General features: G+C 37.7%; 6 protein-coding genes across 6 annotated transcripts; 4 read left to right on the forward strand and 2 right to left on the reverse strand.

The window, feature by feature from the left end:
* Positions 1 to 3680: 3680 nt before the first annotated feature.
* Positions 3681 to 5578, reverse strand: MEF19 (mitochondrial editing factor 19). The gene has a single exon (XM_021961808.2). It carries the CDS (start codon positions 5456 to 5458, stop codon positions 3761 to 3763), a length of 1698 nt encoding a protein of 565 aa, XP_021817500.1. The 5' UTR covers positions 5459 to 5578; the 3' UTR covers positions 3681 to 3760.
* A 66-nt stretch (positions 5579 to 5644) lies between these two features.
* Positions 5645 to 6814, reverse strand: LOC110759762 (uncharacterized). The gene has a single exon (XM_021961884.2). It carries the CDS (start codon positions 6661 to 6663, stop codon positions 5950 to 5952), a length of 714 nt encoding a protein of 237 aa, XP_021817576.1. The 5' UTR covers positions 6664 to 6814; the 3' UTR covers positions 5645 to 5949.
* Positions 6815 to 7047: 233 nt separating this feature from the next.
* Positions 7048 to 9889, forward strand: LOC110759639 (root phototropism protein 3-like). The gene is made up of 4 exons (XM_021961722.2): positions 7048 to 7575; positions 7673 to 7742; positions 8146 to 9273; positions 9432 to 9889. Exons 1-4 carry the CDS (start codon positions 7403 to 7405, stop codon positions 9798 to 9800), a joined length of 1740 nt encoding a protein of 579 aa, XP_021817414.1. The 5' UTR covers positions 7048 to 7402; the 3' UTR covers positions 9801 to 9889.
* Positions 9890 to 11861: 1972 nt separating this feature from the next.
* LOC110759642 (RING/U-box superfamily protein) lies at positions 11862 to 14258 on the forward strand. The gene is made up of 7 exons (XM_021961724.2): positions 11862 to 12054; positions 12640 to 12734; positions 12879 to 12952; positions 13042 to 13097; positions 13207 to 13319; positions 13542 to 13603; positions 13803 to 14258. The coding sequence occupies exons 1-7, from the start codon at positions 11940 to 11942 to the stop codon at positions 14095 to 14097; spliced, it is 810 nt and encodes a 269-aa protein (XP_021817416.1). The 5' UTR covers positions 11862 to 11939; the 3' UTR covers positions 14098 to 14258.
* Positions 14259 to 14985: 727 nt separating this feature from the next.
* AMI1 (amidase 1) lies at positions 14986 to 19563 on the forward strand. Its single transcript, XM_088255721.1, has 10 exons — positions 14986 to 15160; positions 15526 to 15678; positions 15885 to 16009; positions 16087 to 16212; positions 16589 to 16771; positions 16967 to 17114; positions 17222 to 17390; positions 18154 to 18288; positions 18465 to 18654; positions 19279 to 19563. Exons 1-9 carry the CDS (start codon positions 15051 to 15053, stop codon positions 18618 to 18620), a joined length of 1305 nt encoding a protein of 434 aa, XP_088111847.1. The 5' UTR covers positions 14986 to 15050; the 3' UTR covers positions 18621 to 18654; positions 19279 to 19563.
* Positions 19564 to 19982: 419 nt separating this feature from the next.
* Positions 19983 to 23345, forward strand: MK (mevalonate kinase). Its single transcript, XM_021961858.2, has 5 exons — positions 19983 to 20409; positions 20973 to 21216; positions 21315 to 21568; positions 22323 to 22736; positions 22962 to 23345. The coding sequence occupies exons 1-5, from the start codon at positions 20277 to 20279 to the stop codon at positions 23072 to 23074; spliced, it is 1158 nt and encodes a 385-aa protein (XP_021817550.1). The 5' UTR covers positions 19983 to 20276; the 3' UTR covers positions 23075 to 23345.
* Positions 23346 to 23479: the final 134 nt, after the last annotated feature.

Raw genomic sequence — 23479 nt, forward strand, 5'->3', positions numbered from 1 at the left:
AAATTTCACACTGTTTCATGCTTGTGCACTCTGAATTGTTCATTTTAGGAGATTCACGGTTAAAAGGTTGAAGCAATTTTGACATCAGAATGTTTGCTTGTCATGTGAAACCGCATAATTCGTAGAGGTATTACTATTCTGAATCTTGTCTTCGAATGTATTTAGTTATTTTCTTCTCAAATCAGGAGATTATGAATGCTATAAATATTACAAGCAAGTTGTTTGTTTTGTTAAGGTTATAATTATTGCTTTTTACTTGGAAAATCATCTAATGGTTTTCTTACTATGTCACCCTTTAGCATATATCTTACAAAATATTTAATAGATGTCTAAGTTTATCTGTCTTTTTTTTCCCCTCTTTTATATCTTATACACATAGAGAATGTTTAGCATTTCATTTTTGGGGTCTTCAATGTTTCGCTGATTTTTCATGTTTTCTTTGCTAGTCAGAATTGAATGATGATTCAATGTTTACCTTGGTTGGATGTAATGAATGATAGCCTCTATGTCATAACCAATTATTAATGTAAACAGACAACGCATCTTTCTGATCAAACAATGATATATGTATCATATCAATGGAAGTCATTTTCTAAGGACACTACTAGATTTATCTTTTTTGTCAATAAAACACCTTTTTGATATGTAAATATGCCATTGCCTAGTCGTAGATATGTTCTCTTTACTCTTTGTGCTGGAGCCATGAGTAAAAGGGTTTCTTGTTGTAATAGGGGCTAGGTAGGAGGTGTTGGAAGTGTTGGAATTTGGTGCCTCCTTGCAATGGGGAATATAAGTGAGGCAAACCAATTTATTATCAATGTAATTCATCTGTAGGTGTTAATGATTGCTCGGTGAGATGTTTTCTACATATTCATGTAGAAATTGCTTCTCTTTCACGTTAAGGAGATCACTGAGTCAAGATAAGTGATCTCTCAACTATGAGGAATTTTAGGTTTTATTTAATTTAGATCTTGTTGTAGCTTTATGCCTATGAAGCCGTTACCAAACCTCTTGAAAAATTGAAATACCGGCTACAAATCCTGGCATGCCGCTCGTTGTATTAATCCTGGTGTGATACTGCATGGTTTCCGCGTGTTTGCTGCATGGTTTTCGAGTGTACACTGCATGGTTTCCGCATGTGCACTGCCGCGTGTTCTGAATAACTCTATAAGTACTACCAGTAGTTGCATCCCTAGAACATATCTGTTGGTCATTTGTAGCTAGAAATCAAAATTATCCAAGGTCCATTGTTATTTTTGTGTTTTCGAGTCATGATTTCTGGAGAAGGTGCAGGTGAAGGTGACGTTGAAGATGAGGATGATGGGCATCTCAAAGTGTAGACTACCAGAAAGTTGGACATCTTGAAATGCAGATGTTTGAAAAATTGAATCAGTGATAGATTACCAGATTAATTTCCCTTCTGTAGCGGTGTATACACCAATGTATGATTAATAAATAAAAAAAAGAAAGAAAAAAACTTTCTTCTCAAAATGGTTTGATTATGAAGCATTGTGTTAGAAAACTTTTTTGGCTTTTATGGGAGCGACTTTATTGCATTGTAAAGTAAGCTCCATTTAGCTATGATTATTTGCAATGTTTTCATATTTTTCACGTTTGCTCTAGATGCGAATAAACATTTATGAATTCAAAATAAAAAAATATTCAGAGAGAGCTTTAGGAGTTAATTTTATATAGAAATTAGCTTGAGATATGTTTTTCAACAGAGTTCATCGTATAACCAAACCAAATTGTTTATTAGGCCTATTTATGAGCTAATGGGAGAATTTAAATCCACTTTGGTGCGAATGAAGCTAAAATTTCCTGACAGGAAAAAAGGACTTGAAATCTTGAAAAGGAAAGGGAAATGGCAATGCTTTTTACATGGAAGCAAGAAGAGAGAGGGGCAGGGTACCTGATCGGTGCATATTTACATATCATTTTGTACCCTTCTAGCTTATGATTTGGTTATGTTTTTGAGTTAAACTTGTGCTTTTAATCCTTTTTGTGTTTATCTTTCAGTTCATTGAGCTTTAGGTAATAATGAGGGCTTTGGATAGTAAATGATGCAATCCATGCATGTTAGGGCCTAATTTGGATGAATGGATGAAGAGCTTAAAGACAAACTCAATTTTGGCTACAGTCCCCTGCCAGCTCAGTTTCGTAGGTCATATTGCAAGCTTTGTTTCAGCAACCTACATAGCTCGGATGAGGCCACATTCTTCATGAAAGTTGTTCCAATGGGTGTGTAATATAACATATCCAAAATTCAGCCCCATTGGATAAATATGGAGTCTGTTACCTAGCAAACACAGAGCCATGCTCAGGATGGATTTTATCAGCGCGCAAAATGAGTTAGCAATTTGTTTTGGCCTTAACTTCCTCCTCCGACCTTGGATTGGCCCAAATGATATATGGCTGGAAAGAAGACATTCTGAACTTCAAGTTTGAGTGCTTAAAGTCTTAATTTGCTTAAGGGAAGCCCAATTCGTAAGCCCTTGAAGTTGCTGGTCATGCTGACCTCAGGATGAGCTATTATTTCTGGTTGGAAGCTTGGTCATGGTGACATGAAGATGAGCTAGGGCTGCTGGTGGGATTTATTAGTGAAGTGCATCAACCATTTCAGATTTTATAATGGAAGTGTTGTATGCATTAGTGAAGTGCATCAACCATTTCAGATTTTATAAAACAAGTGTTGTATGCATTAGCCATACTTAATTCAAATTTTCAGCTTCCTTAGGCCTATATATAGTGAGGTTTCCCAAGCTTGTAAACACACCCCAAGGGGGGGAGCTCTCAAACACTTCTCTAGAGCTCCCTTCCCTTCTCTCCCTCAAATTCTCTTAGTTTTCCTTTCTAGTTCTCAATTCTAGCTTTCTTTAATGTTTTCTTAGTTGTAATTTATTTTTCTTGTAATGTACATTCTTTCTTAAGTATTCAAGTTTGATTAGTTTCCAAGTTTCAATTATGGTTTTTGTTCTTATTCATTATGCTTATAAGTTAATATGCTAGTTTGAATGATTGATCACCATTTAGGCTTGCATGTTAGCTATCTTGGTTTGAATTAAGAGTAGACACCATGCTTTAATTCGAATTGAACTATGAATAGGAAGAGTATGTATGGACATTCGACAACAGGGATTAGATACATGCTTGGTTGTTTAAATTGTTCTTCTATGCTTAATGGGTTCCTAATGCTTAATTTTAGGTTAGACAACAAATGATCAAATTAGGGAATTAGGAACACAAGGTTATGACCAAACACCATGGCTTAATCATACTTTAGCTAGAATCAATCCGTTAATCTAATTGAACTTGGGAACTTATTTGCTTGAGTTATTTCTTCCTTGTTTTATTTATTTCCTTTCTTTTTCATTTCTGTTTTGTGTAGGGAAAATGAATTGAATCATTCAATCACCAATCCTCGTGGGATCGACCTCGCACTTACATATGCTATACTACCGAACGGCTCGTGCACTTGCGAGTATCACAAGTTGAGGATGCAGCTTAATCCATTTTGGTGCAGCTGAAATCTACACAACAGTACCAGAGGCTGAGGACCGAGACGGTGTCGTTATGTTTTGTTTGCAGGCTCTGAGAGCAGTTTGGACTGGAAGTAACTTCTATGTCTCTTTGCAGCTTCCTTCTCCAATGGCCCTGTCCTTGCCTTTTGAGATAATGACAGATAAACATGCATATGATAAATATGTCATCTGGGAACTTCTAAGTAAAATAAATTTGGAAATGAATCAATATAATATACTCATGAACTTAACAACTTCATTTCGACTGAACTATGACCAAGATTTTTGGCAATCCTCCTATCTTTCATCAATTCTCTAGCTAGCTTTACTTCCTGCCATCTCCCGGCCCTTGCGTATATATTCGAAAGAAGAACATAAACTCCACTACCATGAGGTTCCATTTCTGTCATGCGTCTTCTCACTTGGTCAGCCAGATCAACATTTTCATGTATCTCGCAGCCATTCAGGAGAGCTCCCCATACAGCAACATTGGGTTGAAGTGGCATTTCTTCCAGTAGTCTCACCGCCTCTTCAAAGCGGCCTGCTCGACTCAAGAGATCAACCATGCAGCAATAATGCTCTTCAGTTGGTTCTATGCCATAAACATTTACCATTGAGGCAAAATGTCTCTGACCCTCCTCCACAAGACCAACATGGCTACATGCACATAAAACCCCAATGTAAGTGATCTGGTCTGGAACAACCCTAGCATCCTCTTGCATTTTTCTGAAAGTATGTAGCGCTGCCATACCATGCCCGTGCATAGCTAAACCAGTAATAATACTAGTCCATGCCATCACATCTTTCTTCTGCAGATTGTCAAAAATTCTTTGAGCACTTCCTGCATCTCCAGTTTTGGCATACATGTCCACTAAGGCAGTGCCAATAGCTGTGTCTTTGCCCATGCTAGTTTTTGATACATATGAATGAAGACTTTGTCCCAATGCCAAAGCACCCAACTGCGCACAAGCACCAATTACACCCAGAAAGGTAGCTTCATCCGGAGCAAACCCAGCATTCTGCATATCAGAAAAGAGACCAATTGCCTCCTTAGCCCGGCCATACTGATTATAAGCACTAATCATGGAATTCCAGGTAACCAAGTTTCTCTGAGGCATTTTGTTGAACAGATCTCGTGCAGTTCTCAAGCTGCCACATTTTGCATACATATCTAATATGGCAGTTGCAAGAACTATATTGAAATTGAAACTTGACCCAAAGGGATCAAACCCAAGTTGGCGAATACGACTGTGAACCAACTTTCCAGTATCAATATCCCTACTTCGAGCACAAGCAACTACAACATGCACCATGGTGAACTCATTAGGCTGTACATTTTGAAGTTCCATATCCTTAAACACCTTTATAGCCTCAGTTGCCCGATTGTTCCCAACAAACCCAGAAATCAAACTAGTCCAAGCAACTACATTCCACTTAGGAATATTATCAAACACTTTCAGGCCTGAATTCATATCTGCACAAGAAGCATACATACTAAGCAAACAAGTAGAGGCATACTTGTCCAACTCAAACCCAGTTTTCACAATGCAATTATGAACACATCTTCCATAATGGTAAACAGTGATTACGGAACACGCTTTAAGCACAAATGGGAATGTAAAATTGTCCGGCACATAACCCCTTTGCAGCATTTCTCTATACATTATCAAAGACTCAACTGGGTTTTCACTATTGGAGTAGCCTCTGATCATGGAGTTCCAGATATAGACACTAGGCTGATTAATTTGGTGAAAAACTGACTTGGCATAAATGAGGTCTCTGGCCTCAGAATTTGCACAAAAATCAACAAGCCTACTTAATGGGATCACATTCTTAAAAACTGAGGTAGTGATCATAAGCCCATGTAATTGTTTCAATTCACTCATGGATTTGCATGTTTCCAACAGTGAGAGAATGGTGTTGTAGTGTTTCTTCATGAATCATGAGCCTTGTTATTCAAAGGAAAGACCTTGATGGGCAATGAAAAGCTTATATAGGAGCAAAATGTAACACAGCGTATGAAACACAGCTTCTATAGGAGCAAAATGTGAAAGCTCCATGGCAACATATCATTTGGCACAATGCAAAGAATACATGTTACCATAAATAAACAAAATCAATCATGAAACAAAGAATCAAATTTCATTGTATTTTTTACTACATATCATATCTCATTGTCTATGAGGAAAAAAAAATTCCATTACAAGAAGAAAAAAAAAATATGCTTTCTCTTTCTCTTAGAATGCTCTTCTTCCGCTTCTTCTTCTTCTTGTTCTCCATGTTACAGTCTCTATTCCCCATTTTTGCAATTCCTCTCTCTTAAACCCAAAACCCACCAAAACACCCCCAAAAAGGACTGCAAAAAAAAATAAAAATTACAATGATATTCCATTACAAGAAGAAAAAAAAAACTATGCTTTCTTTTTTCTTAGAATGCTCTTCTTCCACTTCTTCTTCTTCTTCTTCTTCTCCATGTTACAGTCTCTATTATTGGATAGCAAGCCCTAAGCTTCAAACCCCATTTTTTCAATTCCTCTTTCTTAAACCCAAAACCCACCAACACACCCCCAAAAAAGACTGCAAAAATACCTATCTTCTCCCACCACTGAGCCATAGCAACCCCAGAAAGGCCAAAACCCAAACCGCAGCAAAGCACATTGCTTTCCACCTCGCTTCCAAACAACAACCCCAAACCAGAAATCACCAAAATCCCATACAACAGAAACAACAAGAACAACTTTCTGTTTCTTTTCCTTCCGAACCCATCAAAGCCTCCTCCTCCTCCAAAACCCTTCCAAATTCCCAAACCCCCTCCATTGCCTTCTCCACTGCAAATTTCTTCGATAACCAGATCCAGCGGCTGAGCCAATATCTTGAGGTTAGACACGATAACGGGCATCAATTGGCGCAATAATCTTGGTAATCTTAGAGACCCAGCTCGCCTTTTATTCTTCCTTGCACATACAATCTGTTTTTGGGTCTGGATTTGATGACAGAGTGAAAGTGAAACGCTAAAAACCGGAGATTTTGGTACAAAGATGGCGTTTTGATTCGAAGTGTTTGTTTTAACAATGGGGTTGAAGAGGCAAAGAGAGGATTTTGAGAGGTCCGGTTGTGTTTGGAGGTGAAGGGTCTTCAGCATTGTACACTCCGCTCTCTGTTCTCAGAGATGAAGATTCGAAGAAGAAGAAAGGTGACCGTTTGAAGGAACAGCCTAGGGTGTTTTTGTTTTTGTTTTCCCTGACCTAAAAGAAAAAAGAAAAGAAAAGAACTTTTTTTTTTGCAGGGCCCTAAGCTTAAAACATGTGAAATTTTGTGTTATAGTCTTATAGGAAAGAATCTTCATATTAGAAATGTCTAATAATATATGTGGACCTTGTCTTCCTAAATTGACTTTTCGAAACTTGTTATATGGTTTTGTTTTGTTTTTTTTTGCCAATATATTAGGTAATTTACAAAACATAAGTTTATCTTAGATGAAATTGAAGACAACCCCAAGGATCAATTGAATTTTCAATGCTTTTGGAAGATCATGGAGTGGATAGGGAGGAGGGAGCTAAATCCATGGCACGTGGATTTGGTTGAAAATTGAACTGAATGATTAAGGTGATGCTGATGGAGAAAAAGTGCTTCAGGGTTCTTTAGTGGATGTGATTGTAGGACATAATATTATCATGGTGTTGGCTTCGATTCATCCACACTCTACAACTATGCTTAAATTGACAGGAGATGGCAAAAGGCAACCAACCCTCTTAATGGCATAACTACTTCACACCCAAAAACTTCAAGTTCAGCTTATTTATGTCCTCCATAAGATACAAGAGACTCCAAAGTTGTTTGTGAAGAATAATTTCTCTCTCTGTTCGAACTTTTATGCAAAAATGCAAGGCTTTGTCTTCCCTGGAATTGACAGGCCTGCCACAGGCATGAAAAGTGTTGATAGAGAATATCCTGCACACCGTTCAGTATCCGGTGCGAGGCAAAGCAAATGCGTCATGTCACCATCCAATGCTGGCATGGTTGCTGAAACTATAGAGAGAAGAAATAAGCACTGGTACCTCTTTCTTCTCCTGTTGTCAACTACTTGTATGCCAATACTGTCTTTCTGGTTCTGATGTATGTTTTCAAAACTATTCGATATTTTCTTGCAGGTTTGTCCGGACAAAAGTGGCAAGTGATTTGATCATACAAGTTGGAGATTCCAGCTTTCACTTGCATAAGGTATGCTACTATGTTGAAATACACTTCTTAATGGATCCAACAAAATTGACTTGAGCTATTATCAGGATCCGCATGTGAAATACAGATTGCTTTATCAAGAAAGGCTTTCTTTAATTGTAGGGAATTATTTTGCCAAACTAGGTCAGCATGCTTATAGTAATAGCTCTAGGATGTTGTTACAATCATTATCTGAGTCTTTCGAACCCATCTGCCTTGTATTGTTTTGTTTAAGCAGCCTATTGATACGGAATGCCTCTTAAAAATGCCTCAAGTGAAGTCAGGTGTCTGACATGTCGTATCGAAACATTTAGTCTCAAAAAATGGATCCAAATTTTGAATTAAGAAAATGAGATGTCATGTTCAGATTCTTTAAAGTTTGATTTACTGGTGTTTTGGTGCTCAGCTCCCGATGGTCATGAGAAGTGGACACTTGAACAGACTAGTATTCCAGAGAAGTGATGCAGAGAGAGAAACCAGCCTCAAAATTCACATAGACAATCTTCCAGGTGGAACCAAAGTTTTTGAATTAGTAGTCAAGTTCTGTTATGGTTGGAAGGTTGATCTAACAGCTGCCAACATTGCTCAACTATATTGTGCTGCACATTTCTTGGAAATGAGTGATGATTTTGAACAAGGAAATCTGATATCCAAAACTGAGGCTTTTTTGAGCTTTTTGATATTTTCATCATGGAAAGACACATTTAGGATTTTGAAAAGCTGTGAATCCATTTCTTCATGGGCTAATGAGTTTAAAATCACAAAACAAAGCGCCGAAGCCATTGCTTGGAAGGCCTGCACAAACGTTAAAGCATTTGGTTCTTCTGAGAATGATAATGCACAGTGCTTCAATGTTCTTCCAAATAATGCAGAGAACTTAAAGTTTGAAGATGAAGCTGACATTTGGTGGTTTGAAGATGTTTCATTCCTAAGAATAGATCATTTCATTGAAGTGATCCAAGCCCTAAAATGTAAAGGGATGAGAGCAGACCTTGTAGGATCATGTATAGCTCATTGGACTGCTAAGTGGCTTGCACGAATCACTTCTGGGCTTGAAAGAATGACTCCCAAGCATATGACCCATCAATTACTAAGAGTTACAGCTGAGTGCTTGATTAAGGTACTACCTACAGAGGAGAATTCAGTTACTTGCAATTTTATACTTCATCTTCTTAAGCTGGGGTTCATGACAAAGATAAATTCCGAATTGCTGAGCATGCTTGAAAGACGAATCGCTTTCATGTTGGATCAATGTCGTGCTCCAGATCTCTTGGTTAAGAACTATGGAGGTAAAGATAGTGTCCATGATGTAGGTCTTATTGTAAGGGTGGTGGTGTCCTATGTTTCTATAGTTTTGAGTAGTCCCACACCAAAAATGTTTGCCGTTGGAAGGTTGATAGATGGGTATCTTACTCTAGTTGCAAAGGATGAGAACCTTACGGTGAATAGTTTCCAATCACTTGTAGAAGCATTGCCGAAAGATGCTCGGTATTGTGATGACAGTCTTTATAGAGCCATTGACATGTACCTCAAGGTATAGAACTTTCTTCTCTTCCTTATTTTTTTGATATCATGCAGTAGTTAATGCATCTCATCACCAATTGAACCAGAAGAGGATGCAAATCTTACATTGCTATAGGCCTAACTGCAATGACTTAAACAACTAAGTAGCTTATTGTTTTCTTACTGCAGGCACACCCTAACTTAACAGAAGAAGAAAGAATGAGTCTATGTGGATCCCTGGAATATCATAGACTGTCACAAGAAGCACGTGAGCATGTAATGAAGAATGATCGGTTGCCCCTGAAGATTACGACACGGTTTATCCTTCTTGAACAAGTAAATATGACAAGGTCAATGACAGCTATTGGATCAAATTACCAAAGAACGAAGACTCAGGCAATTGTCGGAGTAAACAAAGGTTTAGGGAAGGGATGGATGAACGCCAAGAAGGAAATAAACTTGATGACAAAAGAGGTTGAGACAATGAGGGTGCAACTCAATGATTTGCAAATGTGTAAATTAAAGCTTCAAAACCGACTGAAAAGGTGCATTATTTAGAAGAGAAATGTGGCCTTCATCAGAAAGTTCTTGGTATTGTACTATTTTTTTTTATAACACAAGTTTGACACCTTAATAATCCAGAAAAAGATCTAATGGTCTGCATTAAGAAATTTTTATGCTATTTAACACCTTGAAATACCTCAGGCTCTGCTCTACCTTGAATTAAGACCACCAGAGAAGATCCACTTCTGGTCTTCTATTACCAGAAACTCAGGTGCAATTACAAACCGGTTGAACTCAAACAGTCTTGGTACTATCAAGAAAGATAGGCTAGGCTGACAAGGACCTTCAATCGGGAAACTGACAACAGCTCAACTAGACTAAGCAACAACTCAAAACAGTGTAAAATTCACAGTGCAAGAACATAAAAGAAATAGTTCATCAACCATATTTGGGTACGTGGTGACAAATTAAGAAGGAAAGAAATGTGTAAACTGAACCAGAATAGTTTTGGCTGGCACATTAATATGAATAAGCCTGCCAGACCAGAAAACATTGTGCCTTCCATAAATCTTAACACTAATCACAGAGGCAGGCTGATTTAAATGAAAGTTGTCGTTCAACATCACGCCACGTCTCCCTTGAAAATGTAATTAAATTAATGGCATGCTTCACAAGATTATAAATCGTGTGAGGATAGTACATGTTTGATCACCCAAAACAACTGACCTGTGGCAGAAGATACATATGAAACTTGAAAGCAAAAGCTTGGCTCCATTTTCCTGCTTGAGTTGCAATCCATCAACTTTCTTGATCAAGAAAAATTGGATTGTTGAAGGCTCCGAATCGCATCATGGAACAAGCTGGCAGCAGCAGCAGCAGCAGGAAAGGCAAAGGGGTAGCTAGTAGCAGCAGTGCTGCAGAAACTGACACTTCATGGCCATTCAAGTTAAAACTCAAACTAGCCAACTTGTGCACTGATCTCCTCAAGCTTGACCCCTCAAAGGAGTTTGAAGAGCATATTGTAGGGGCCATGAGTGAGGCTAACCGCAAGCTACTGGAGGACTGGAAACCAGTTTATATATCAGTGTGTGATGTAACTGATGCTGCTGATACTTGTCAAACTTACAGCATGAAGTTCGAAAAGAAAGAGTCTTACTGGTTTGGACCTGGTTTTTTTACTATTCAGCCGCCCCCTACTGACACTTAATGATTTGATAAAGGCCAGGAAACACTTTTTCTACACCATTGGGTCCTTTAGACGTATCGTGGACAAAAGGAAGCTTCTTGTTCTTTCAGATCGAGAGATTGGCCCTCGATGGTCAGACTACAAGAAGGACACACTTGAGTTTACTATTTTTCCTGTTCCAAGGTTGGATTTGCGCTCCTTGTTTTGAGAGGAAACAGAGATCAATACCCCAATGTACAATAATTTAAGGATTTTTAAATTCCACAAAATTATTTAAGATAATTAAATATAATTTATTAATATTTATTTAAATATTTAAATACTAATTCTTCACTACGTAAATAATAATTAAAACATAATATAAAGAGTATCGCCGAGCGGCTATACTATTTAAATATTCGAATATATTTGGAGTATAGCCTCGCGGCAATACTATTTAAATATTCGAATATATTTAAGGCGTATGGCCGTGCGGCTGTACTATTTTTCGAATATATTCAAAGCGTATAGCCGCTCGGCTATACTCGTTGAATATATTCGAGTATTTAAATAGTAGCCGTGCGGCTATACGCTTTGAATATATTCGAATATTGAAATAGTATAACCACCTGGCTATACCGTTTTGAATATAGTCGAGTATTTAAATGGTATAGCCGCGCGGCGATTCTCTTTGAATATATTCGAATATTTAAGTAGTATAGCCCCGCGGCGATACGGCGATTCTCTTTGAATATATTCGAATATTTAAGTAGTATAGCCCCGCGGCGATACGGCGATTCTCTTTGAATATATTCGAATATTTAAGTAGTATAGCCCCGCGGCGATACTTCTAAAATATATTCGAATATTTAAATATTCGTATACATTTAAACGGTATAGCCGCCCGGCTATACGATTTAAATACTTTTGGTTTCCAAGTATTCTTGTAATAACCAGACGGTGATGATGAATGAACATTGAAGAAAATAAAGTAGACTTATTTCTCTTAGTGAATTAAAGGTGCAGACATGGAGCAGCTGAATGTGAACAAGAACACCAGCTCTTCTTCTTCAGAGGACTCAAATCCTTGTCCCATTTGCCTCGGACCCATAATTCAAGATTCTTACCTTGACAAGTGTTTCCGTACGTTCCCTCTCTCTCTCTCTCTCTCTCTCTCTCTCTCAATTTCTGTTTAGAATCTGGGAAAACTGAAAGGAAAGAAAAGACCCAGTTTTTGTAATTTTAGAATCAGTACTGGAGTGGATGAGAGGTTTCCACCTTTTGATTTCATATTTGTTTAGAATTTTCTCTGCAACCAAACAGTGGGATGGAATTTAATTTTTGTTTTTTGATGGTAAATCGGTGTATTGATATTTGTTTTCAGTTTTCATGAATTTGGTTTCTCCAAGGAATCTGAAAGGGTCATAAAGAGGCCAAATTGGTGAAAGATTTTCCTATAGTTGCCTGTAATGAATTTTTGCTATTAGTAAGACAGATGAAAGTTTAATTTATATTTGTGACTGATGAAAGTTTAATTTATATTTGTTTTTGGTTAAAAAGTTTAGGGCTTCCTTTTTCTATTGCTGAAAGCGGTCATGTCTTAAGTATTATGTTTCCTATAGTTGATAAGCTATAATGCTTGATAAACTCGGTCTTGTTGTATGAGTGTACCTGCACTGTATTATCTCAAACGTTGAGCCTCATAAATCGACAAATTTTGTGTTGCAGATAAGTTTTGTTACAATTGCATCTTACGTTGGACCAAAGTTGTTGCTCACAAGCAGTCTTGCCTGCCTACGTCTGTAAAGTGTCCTCTTTGCAAGGCCAGTTTGTTCATATGGCATTCTATTTATCATATTCTGCTCCATTTTGCTTCTTATGCTGCGAAAAATTACTGACCACACGACTGTTTGGGTATACCACTTCTAAATTTAGTCATAGTGCTGATTTTTAGTGGCTTGGCGCAGACTGAAAATTTATCAATAATACATGGATATGATGGAAGTTCTTTTCAGAAGCATTACATCAACCAGGATTCTGGGTATGGGTTCTGTTGTTTCATTTCTTTTCGCTTGTGTCTGTGTTGTAAATGTAATTTACTTATGCATGTTTCATTACTGGTATCTGCAGCTTTATCTTATCAAAAGATCACAAGTATAGATTACAATGCTATTATACTGAACCAGGTTTTGTGCTTGTCATTTGATTTATTGGTTGTGTTGTTTCTTATTTTATTTCCTGAGAATCGCTATCACCGGTCTAGATGTCTTCCAGTTAACTTTGTTTTTCAATCAGGTTTCTTAAATGACATATTTGATGTCTTGCGGTATTGGAAGTCCCACAAATATCTTCAGCCAAATCGCTGGCTCCAAAGTTGGTTGAGAAGGGAAATCCAAGCTCTGATGCAGGTCTTGAGTTCTTCTTGCATGAATTTTCTCTCTTGGTGACATAAGGCGCATTTCATTGTTTCAACATCCTAGAGACTTTCATTTGTTTTTGGCTAGAATCACCCAGTCCAACTGGCCAAATCATAAAACTATGTATATGATCTATCTTTATCGATGACGGACGTAGCAGGAAATCCGTTTTAATCCTCTTTATAGCTAACTTGCTTCTTTTGCTGCGTGTAGGAGGAAGATGTTGATATCATTATGCACCACATACATGGGCTGATTCATTCATCCCTGACTAGGTGAAATTTGTTACCATTTGGATCTCCAATTGAAAAATGATTTGATCATATTGAATGATGTTTCCTGGTTTAGTTACCTTCTTTTGGGTTCTTTTGGATGAGATATGAAAAGGGATATACTATTTAAAGGCTTGAAAACCTGCAGAGTTTCCATAATCTTTGTGTCTGAACTTGCCTGCCTGAACCCTGCATTTTTTAGGCATGAACAAAAGGGTCAAACGAAAACACCTGAAGCCAAACAAAGAGAATTTCAAGAATCAATCTCTGATGCAGCAAGGCCTTTCCTAGCAGCAAGAACTGATCGGTTTGTAAATGAGGTGGAGCTATTTCTTGCTTCGGGTTTGAACATCGAAGCATACGATGCTGTGTGCATGCAACGCTTAGGTTGGAGTGCTCCAGGAGTAACTACGGAGCCTACAGAAGGAGAACTTGCCGAAAACAGACCTGTGATCCCTTACTTGTATATTTTTTATGACTCCGACTGTAGTGATTGAAAGTTTCATATTCACATGTATGAAACAATCACTTGCATTCTTGTGTTCACTGATATACACTGTACTTGTGTTGGATCCATAAGTGAACAGTTAACATCGGTACTTGAAAATATAAGAGCCCGAATTCCCATCTTTTTCATGGGCTTTTACTTCTTGGTCTATCCAACTTGTTTGACTCTTGTGGACTGCATTGACACCATCAATATAATTCAATTATGACGTAATGTTTTTTTTGGTTTTTGGTTTTTGGGATTTTCATTTTATGTTTTTTGATTAAGACTTAGATAACGGTAAATGAATTGACTATACACTGATGCTAGGACTCAAATTCATGACTTTTCCTGAGAGAACAATTGCTCCAAACCTATACTAGTGGGTTGTTTGATATTGACAATCTTTTGAGGTACTACAATGTGGTTATTTTTGAAGTTGAGATAGATAAGAGAAGAGGATGAGGGATGTAAGGGAGAGAAGAGGAGATGGATGCATAGAGATCTTTTTAAAATTAATTAAATAAAAACTGATGACTCCAAAATAGTTTTATCGACCTATAAACGTAACCCTACCAATCACAGGATTTTCCACTTTGCCCTTACTGACCCGACGCGACCAACTCATCCACTTTAAAGGGTAATCTCGTCATTGTGGTTGAAATAGAATTACAACGGCCCCGTTATGCGGAAATGTGTTTTTTTTTTTTGGTGAAAACTAAGGTATACCCCACGCGATTGCGGGACTAACCCTCGAGGTACTGTCGGGCGCAAAGCGGGGACCTCTCCCAACAAAGTCTGCTCTATTCGCAAGCGCCTGGGATCGAACCCAGGACCTCTTGTTTAAAGATCCAAGCCCCTTCCACTTGGACCAACTCCTGTTGGTGCGGAAATGTGTTTTTGGATATAATCTTATCATATGACTTATCAGTGCTGGGCTCGTCTGACAGAGCAGTAGCAGAGATGGCGATAGGCTCAAATTATGGAGCTTTCATGGAGAAATTCGTTCTGCAACCACACTCTTCATCACATGACCTTCCTTTGAGTGGCCTCACTTTTGCTGTCAAAGACATGTGAGCCACTCTGTAATCTATACATGTGCTCTCAAGTTTTCCCCAATATATCACTCTTTCATTTGGTTTATGCAGCTTAAATTCTATGTTTTCGTTCTTATTTGCCAATTTCAGATTTTGGGTTCAATCAATCACTGTTCTTGAGTAAACCATGTTGTGTGTTTCTGTGATTGTGTTCTGTGAGTGTTTGTACAAACTATAAATGATTTTTTAGCTGTTAGCTTGTATCTATGTGATTTGTGTGCGTTTATGTGTTTTGTAAAACCATATTGATAGGGTACTGAATTCCGCAATCTTTTCATGTGTGTATCTGTGGTAAAGCTAAAACTTTTTGTTTCCTCACTTAAATTTCAACTTGGAAGCAGATTTGATGTGGCTGGATATGTGACTGGATTTGGAAATCCTGATTGGGCAAGAACTCACCCAGCTTCCGAATCAACAGCTCAAGCTGTTTCGGCAATCTTGAGGGGAGGTGCCACATGTAATGGTAAAACTGTCATGGATGAAATGGCATACAGGTTAGTTGCTATTTTGATTACAAGAAATGGCATACAGGTTAGTTGAATTACTATTTTGGTTGCAAGAAATGGCAACAAATCAATCTATATAAGTCTATTTTCGTAGTATTTCGTATTTGAATAATGATACCGTGCAATAAAGAGCTGTAGGAAAGAAGGCTCTTAATTTTGTAACTTGACAGAATTTCACATTGTGTTCTTGGCAGTATAAATGGAGAGAACAAGCATTATGGTACACCCATAAATCCATGCGCACCGGATAGGGTGCCTGGAGGATCATCTAGTGGCTCTGCTGTTGTAGTAGGTGGAGACCTTGCAGATTTTTCCTTAGGTAAGTTATTCCTTGTTGTACGATCTTTTGTGTTTCTTGCCTCTTTTTGTTGAAGCACAAGAAACTCACTTTTTCAGGAACTGACACTGGAGGAAGTGTTAGAGTTCCTGCCTCATATTGTGGAATTTTTGGATTTCGGCCATCTCATGGTGTCATTTCTACTTCTGGAGTTATTCCTATGGCACAAAGTTTTGATACTGTGGGTAAGAAATCAAGTGTTTTTTATATTGCAGACTGGCTTGGAAAATGTTCCAGAGATTTTTGGATATGACAAAAAAACTCTGTTTCGGATTTCCCTCAATTTGATATAATGGAAAAATATAGTCTTTATTTCTATTTTTTGGAAGCAGAAAACTTCTTCCACTTGATGATTCATATGCCATCCATGGATTCTGCGTTTTGATTGATTTTTATTTGTGATACTTTTGTAAATTTAAGATTCAGTATTAGGAAATATGCTATTTTGCTGAAAGCTTTACTCTTGTGAATGATGTATCTCTAGTTGCAACATAAGAGCTTTATAATATGTAGCACTCTTGCAATTGAAAATCATCCCTTTGACACCAACTTCTGATCTAGGATGGTTTGCCAGGAATCCTGCGATTTTGAATAGAGTTGGAAGAGTGTTACTGCAATTGTCTGATATGAATCCTGTCGGACCTACTCAGTTAATCATTGCAGATGACTGTTTCCAGCTTTCAAGCATTCCTAGCAATCGAGTAAAACAAGTACTTGTTGACTCAGTTGAGAAGTTATTTGGGGGTAAGTGAATTGACCAAATTATTTTTTCCCAGCATTTTAAGTCACAAATATACCATCTAAATTGGAGCAGATATGTTATCACCTGAAAATCATCATCCTCTTAACCTGGTTATATTAGGTCTCTTGCTGAGATACAATAAAGACGCCATCATAATATGGAAAGAAGAAGCTCACTTATTCTATCTACTAATGCAGGTCATGTTATAAAGCATGCTAACCTTGGGGACGTTGTTAAGGACAAAGTTCCAAGCTTGAACTGTTTCTTGGATAAAGGAAATGCAGGTCAAGAGTATAATATTCCATCCTTGGCAGCCCTATCAAGTGCCATGCGTCTACTTCAAAGGTGCTGACTTGGTGGACTTGAATATAAAAGTGTGATTTCTCGATGTTGATTAATGTAATTCAATTTATCTTTGGTGTTGAGTTCTAAATATATCATTGGGAGCATAGGTATGAGTTCAAGAACAACCATGGTGAATGGGTCAGTACAGTCAGACCTGATTTAGGTCCTGGGATAGCAGAACGTGTATGGGAAGCTGTTCGAACAACAGATGAAAATGTCGATGTATGTCACTTTGTGAAGAATGAATTTCGTGCTGCTCTTACTGACCTTCTTGGGGTATTCTCTCTCTCTCTCTCTCTCTCTCTCTCTCTCTCTCTCTCTCTCATGCAAATCTTCTCTTTAGGATGTGATGATCCCACGCTTAAAATCAAATGAGTTCAAATCCTTATTATTCTTGACAAAGTTTCTTGTGGAGGTGTCAAGGATGCCTGTATGCATTAAGTAACATAGTATACAACGTTGTTTTTTACATGTCCTGCCTATGCACATGGACATTATTTGGTCGGATTCTCTTGAATGTTCAGAACAGTAGCTCTTTTCCATTTGACTCACTTTTCTTCTCTGAAAAACGATTTTGGGAGAAACATGTTTTGTAGAAGGATCAGAGCACAAGACTATTTGTACCATTGCTTTAAAGCTTTGATTAATCTTACTTGAATGAATCTGGCTCATCCAGTTCCTGTATATGCCATCTCAAACATAAAGGGAGCCTTTTTCAATCATTTTGAAGAACTGATTCATTCCTACTCAAAATACCTAACATTGTTCCCCTGCAAAAACAACCTTAAGCGAGGATTTTCCCTCAGGCCAAAAGAAACAGAATGAGAACTTTCCCATGTCATTTCAATGGTCTTGTTTTCTCAAGAACCAAATGAAGAATATTGTTCATATTTCCTCATAATTTTCAGATTGGTTAGAGTAGACAGACTGAAAGATTGTTATTTGTTGCTACTCGGTGTTAGTTTTGAGATAATTTGGTAACAGAGATAACCTTGCATCTTACTTTCCTTTATAACCCATTGGCTTGATTTTCTTTTAGGATTTTGGTGTCCTCGCAATTCCTACAGTTCCAGGGGCTCCCCCAAAACTGCAAACAGATCCTACTACACTGGAAACTTTCCGTGCCAGGGCTTTTAGCTTGCTATCCATTGCCGGAGTATCTGGGTTCTGCCAGGTTTTTTAGCCCTCTCTAGATCTCTCGATCTCTCTCTCTCTCTCTCTCTCTCTCTCTCTCTCTCCATGAGTGCATGTTCGGGCATGAGGCCAATTGTGACACATTACAATCTTTTCCTTTCTCAATTACTTCAAATATCTTGTGAAAGTATGTCATCTCTTTCTACATATTTGCAGGTTAGCATACCACTAGGCCTGCATGATGACCTACCTGTTTCAGTTTCCTTGTTGGCAAAACACGGCTTGGATGGCCTCCTGCTCAATCTTGTTGAGACTCTTTATGACACTCTCAAAGAACAGGTTGGAAACTTGGGGTTGCTGACAAGATTATGAGTTGCAATTTCTGATCTCTTCCTCACGTATGAGTGTAAGTTCTGATGTCTAAAATAGACAGGAATTTCCCCGCTTTCATCCTTGTGTATGGCTCATGAACAAGTAGTTATACTAGCAAACTCATTTGAGCCTGACCAATTGGCCCAGTTTCAAGCCGTTAAAGCTTTTATAACAGCTTTTATGGTCACATTTCCAGATACTAATAATATCTTGTGAGAGCACCCAATAGTAGGTAAAGAAATAAGGCCCTTGTGGTTCTTCTGCACAATAGGCCATTAAAAATTATGAAGAACCTACTTCGGTTGCTCTTGCTGCCATTAAATTTAAACTAGTAGAAGTGACGTAAGTAGTGGCAAATGCCTGGTCAAGGAAGAAGGCGGGGGTAGAGGTAGGTAGTAGGTAAGTTAAACAAGAGCGGGCGCTCTCTTCAGCCTCTGTCAACCTACTTTGGTTGCTCTTGCTGCCATTAAATTTAAACTAGTAGAAGTGAAGTAAGTAGTGGTAAATGCCTGCTCAAGGAAGAAGGTGGGGGTAGAGGTAGGTAGTAGGTAAGGTAAACAAGAGTGGGCGCTCTCTTCAGTCTCTGTCAACCCTGCGTTCAACAAATGACAACTTGTATTTTATGGGCTTCTCACTTCATTAATCTTTTATTTTTCAGTCAATAAAAGCCCCTACGACGCTATGAGTGGTTTATGAGTGGTTCTGTGTCCGAAAACCCAAGCGCCACTTACACTCGTGCATAGCACGGCCCGCTCTCGCAACATCTGGAATTATGGATGGAATTTGTATACCATACAATTTTATATACTTTCCTTTGTTTCGTCAATTAGTGCTTTGCAGAAAAACTTGCATGTTATGGGGCTAACATTATTTTGATGACTCCAACCGATCACGTGGATAAAGATTCCACATGACGAAACTGGATGGTTGTGATTGGTATGAATCTTGTATCTTGTACCAACTGATTCGATCAAATCCGATTCAAATTAATCTTTTTTTGAAAAAGGTAAAGATTAAGCAAGACCTCTAAATTCACAAGCTGATATAATTTGATCATTACGAAATTGATCGTAGAAAGCCAATCAAATTCAGTTGGATTCTAGCTTCAAATTTGTATTTGAATTGGATTCAATCTAATATCGAATTGGATGCAAACTTGCCAAAAACCCCGTATTACTTATGTAACAAAACAAAAAGGTATTTGTTTTGTATTGGTATTTTTTTTCATAATTAAGAAAAAAAAAATACGGTCAGTGTACGAGACTGACTTGGCAGAAAAGAACAAAAATACTGTCGCCGTATTGCCCTTTCCTCACCAACCCAGTGACCTGGTCCCCGCGGATCGTTGATCCACGCGCCACCACCTGCATGGCAAAAAGAAGAAGCCAAACAAACGAATCGGAAGGATCCCTTTTTATAAGAAGGCCAACAGTGTTGAGTTGATTAGCAGCAGCAGCCTAAATGCGACCTTTACAACGAGTGTGGATCAAATAAATTCATATTCCACATTTAACTGATTTAATTCAACACACTCTCACATTCATAGTCAGTGAGATTGTTTGTTTGTTTATAAGTAATTAGCACCAAAAGAACCACAGAGAAATTCAATCAATAACCAGATTGGTTGTGGAAGTCAACTGAATTTTTAAGAGAATAATGGAAGTGAAAGCTAGAGCTCCAGGGAAAATCATCCTCTCGGGTGAACATGCTGTTGTTCATGGATCTACAGCCGTTGCTTCCTCCATTGACCTCTACACCTATGTCTCTCTTCGCTTTCCCACTCCTTCTGGTACGCTCTATCTCTCTCTTGCTATTTTGGGTTTCTTCTTCTTCTTCTTCTTCTTCTTTTTTCTTCCATCTATCGATTTATATATTTGGTTTGTTCTGGTTTTGGTGCCTTTAGGATTGGTTTTGATTTGGGTTATGGTTGCGATGTCATTCGGAAGATACAATTTTGAGTTCTGTTAACCGTGTCTCTCCTTGTTTGTATTTTCTTTTGGATGAGATGATTGTGTATCTGAAACTTTTTTCTACTTGGGTTCATGGGTTTTTCTTAAGCTTTGTGATTTTACCAATGCAAAAGTTTGTGTCTTTTTGTGAGCTTCAAATTTGCCTATTGGGTTGCTTGAAATCATATGATTAAAAGAAACCCTTTTGATATGATGTATAAATCTATTTCGTGGATTACTCTGCTAGCCTAGTTGCAGGGTTTAAGTGATATTAGAAATCTGATTACTTTCTGGGATATGTTTTCAAGAACGATAACTTTTTTGATCTGGAAACTAATGGGATTCATATCCTCAAGTTATATTGAATGAATTTCTCACTGCTGTTTCATGCTTTTTTTCTTAGACAATGATGATGCACTAAGACTCCAGTACAAGGATGTTGGATTAGAGTTTTCATGGCCAATTGGTAGAATTAAAGAAGCACTATCAGAAAAAGATATTCCCAACTCATCAGTGCCAACCTCATGTTCAATAGAGTCACTTAGATCACTTGCTGCTTTAGTTGATGAACTAAAGATTCCAGAAGCAAAAATTGGACTTGGTGCTGGAGTGTTGGCTTTTCTTTGGCTGTATTCATCCATCCAAGGGTGTGTGTCCATTTTTTGTTTATATAGTTGAATGCTTTTAATTCTTGGATGTTTATTTTTATTTTCTTAATTTCTAATTTCTTCTCTTTATGGATCAGATATAAGCCTGCGACTGTTGTTATTACTTCAGAACTTCCTTTGGGTTCAGGCCTGGGTTCATCTGCAGCACTTTGTGTTGCACTGTCAGCTGCTCTTCTTTCTTTCTCAGACTCTGTAAATCTGGATTTGAGCCACCAAGGGTGGTTAACTTTTGGGGAAAGTGAACTTGAATTGCTGAACAAATGGGCTTTTGAAGGTGAAAAGATTATCCATGGAAAGCCATCTGGAATTGACAATACAGTTAGTACATATGGTATGTTAGTTTTTGACTTGTGCCAGATAATTATATCTTCTTGCATCAATATCTCATTTCTTCTTCTTTTGCTAATCTTCTTTCCTGGAATCTTTGAATTATAAAATGCTGGAATTAATTATATATATAGTTTCTCTGGATTAAATATGAAGAGTATGTCATGATGTCCAAAAGCTAATGGTAAAAGGGAAATTTGTCAATGCTGTCCAAGCCACCATTTTTCATTCATGAAGGAACTACTTTACTAGTGCTTGCTAGTACCTTGATGATAATCCACCTAGATCCACATTGTATCCTGAAGTTCTTAATAGGATCTCTTTTGGGTTCACCCAGAACTGTGTACTTTTGAATTTCTGCATTTCAAGCTGCTTGTCAGCAGCCTCAAATAGGTAATCAGATATTTAGGGATACTATAGCATTAACCTTAACCACTTAAACCAATTGATCCTAAATCTTCATCTTAAGTATGCTTAGTTATTCTATATATAGGCTGTAAAAGACTACACTATTTTGCATAATGTTTAAGAAAACTTCAATTTGAAGATTGAGTGGGATTTTATAGGGGTCATGGATTCTCACTTTGGGTTCATCATGATTAATGTAGAAACTTCTGAATAACCTATAATTATAGTGATTCAGGTTGACATGTTTATTAGAGTTCAAATGTTAACCATGGAGTATTTAGTTTCCTCATCTGTTTGAGGGAAGGGATTAACTGCATTTGATTTTCTAACACAAAATTCTTATGCAACAGGCAATATGATCAAGTTCAAATCAGGTAGCCTAACTCGCATCAAAACAAATATGACACTGAAAATGCTTATTACCAACACAAAAGTTGGGAGGAACACAAAGGCCTTAGTTGCTGGTGTTTCAGAGAGGACCTTAAGGCATCCAGAAGCTATGGCTTCTGTGTTCAATGCAGTTGATTCTATCAGCACGGAATTGGCTACGATCATCCAATCACCCGCTCCTGATGATCTCTCCTTAACTGAAAAGGAATCAAAAATAGAAGAGTTGATGGAAATGAACCAAGGTTTGCTCCAATGTATGGGGGTCAGCCATGCTTCAATTGAAACCGTTCTTCGGACAACGCTCAAATACAAGTTAGCTTCGAAATTGACAGGAGCTGGGGGTGGAGGTTGTGTTCTCACGCTATTACCAACCTGTATCCTTTTTGTGATTCCTTTTATTTTTAGTTTCTTATCTTTACAGTTCATGATGAATGCCTTGATATGGTTTAATAAGCTTGAATTTTTCAAAACTTTGCCAAAATTAAACTATCTTGCTTAAAAAGTCTTTGATTATATGAAGCTAGATAGACTAGCTTGCCTAAACAATTTTCTTATTTTCTCATGTCTTGAACATTGTTTCTCTTAACCACATGAATCAGTGTTATCAGGAACTGTTGTTGATAAAGTAACTTCTGAACTGGAGTCTTGTGGGTTCCATTGTTTGACGGCAGCCATTGGTGGAAATGGTGTTGAAATTTGCTTTGGCGATTGATCCTAACCTTTTCGCTGAATCTCAAGTGGTGAGAGTAAGATCTAGCTCCATTGCTGACTGGTAGGACAGAAGCACTGTTTGTTCTGTAAATTATCTTCTTGTGTTCTGCATTCAAATCTGATCGACTTTCGTCTTCAAGCTTATTTGACGGGAACTCTCAGCTTTTTTGTTCCAAATTAATAATTTAAATATATGCCAATTCGGTGCAAGTCAATCAATGTAACTTTTGTCATTCGTGATATTGGAAATAAATGTTTTATCTTCGGGGAAAGTGATGCAATGCCTATTGTTACATTCAACTTTGCAAATACTGCATAGATTTCTTGTGACACAAACAAGATCGTTGCATTGCATATATATGCTATTCCTTGAGGCAGGACTTGAATTGTTTGTTAATGTTATGCT

Source organism: Prunus avium, chromosome 6, assembly GCF_965620075.1.
Source record: "Prunus avium chromosome 6, drPruAviu1.hap1.1, whole genome shotgun sequence".
Lineage (NCBI taxonomy): Eukaryota > Viridiplantae > Streptophyta > Magnoliopsida > Rosales > Rosaceae > Prunus > Prunus avium.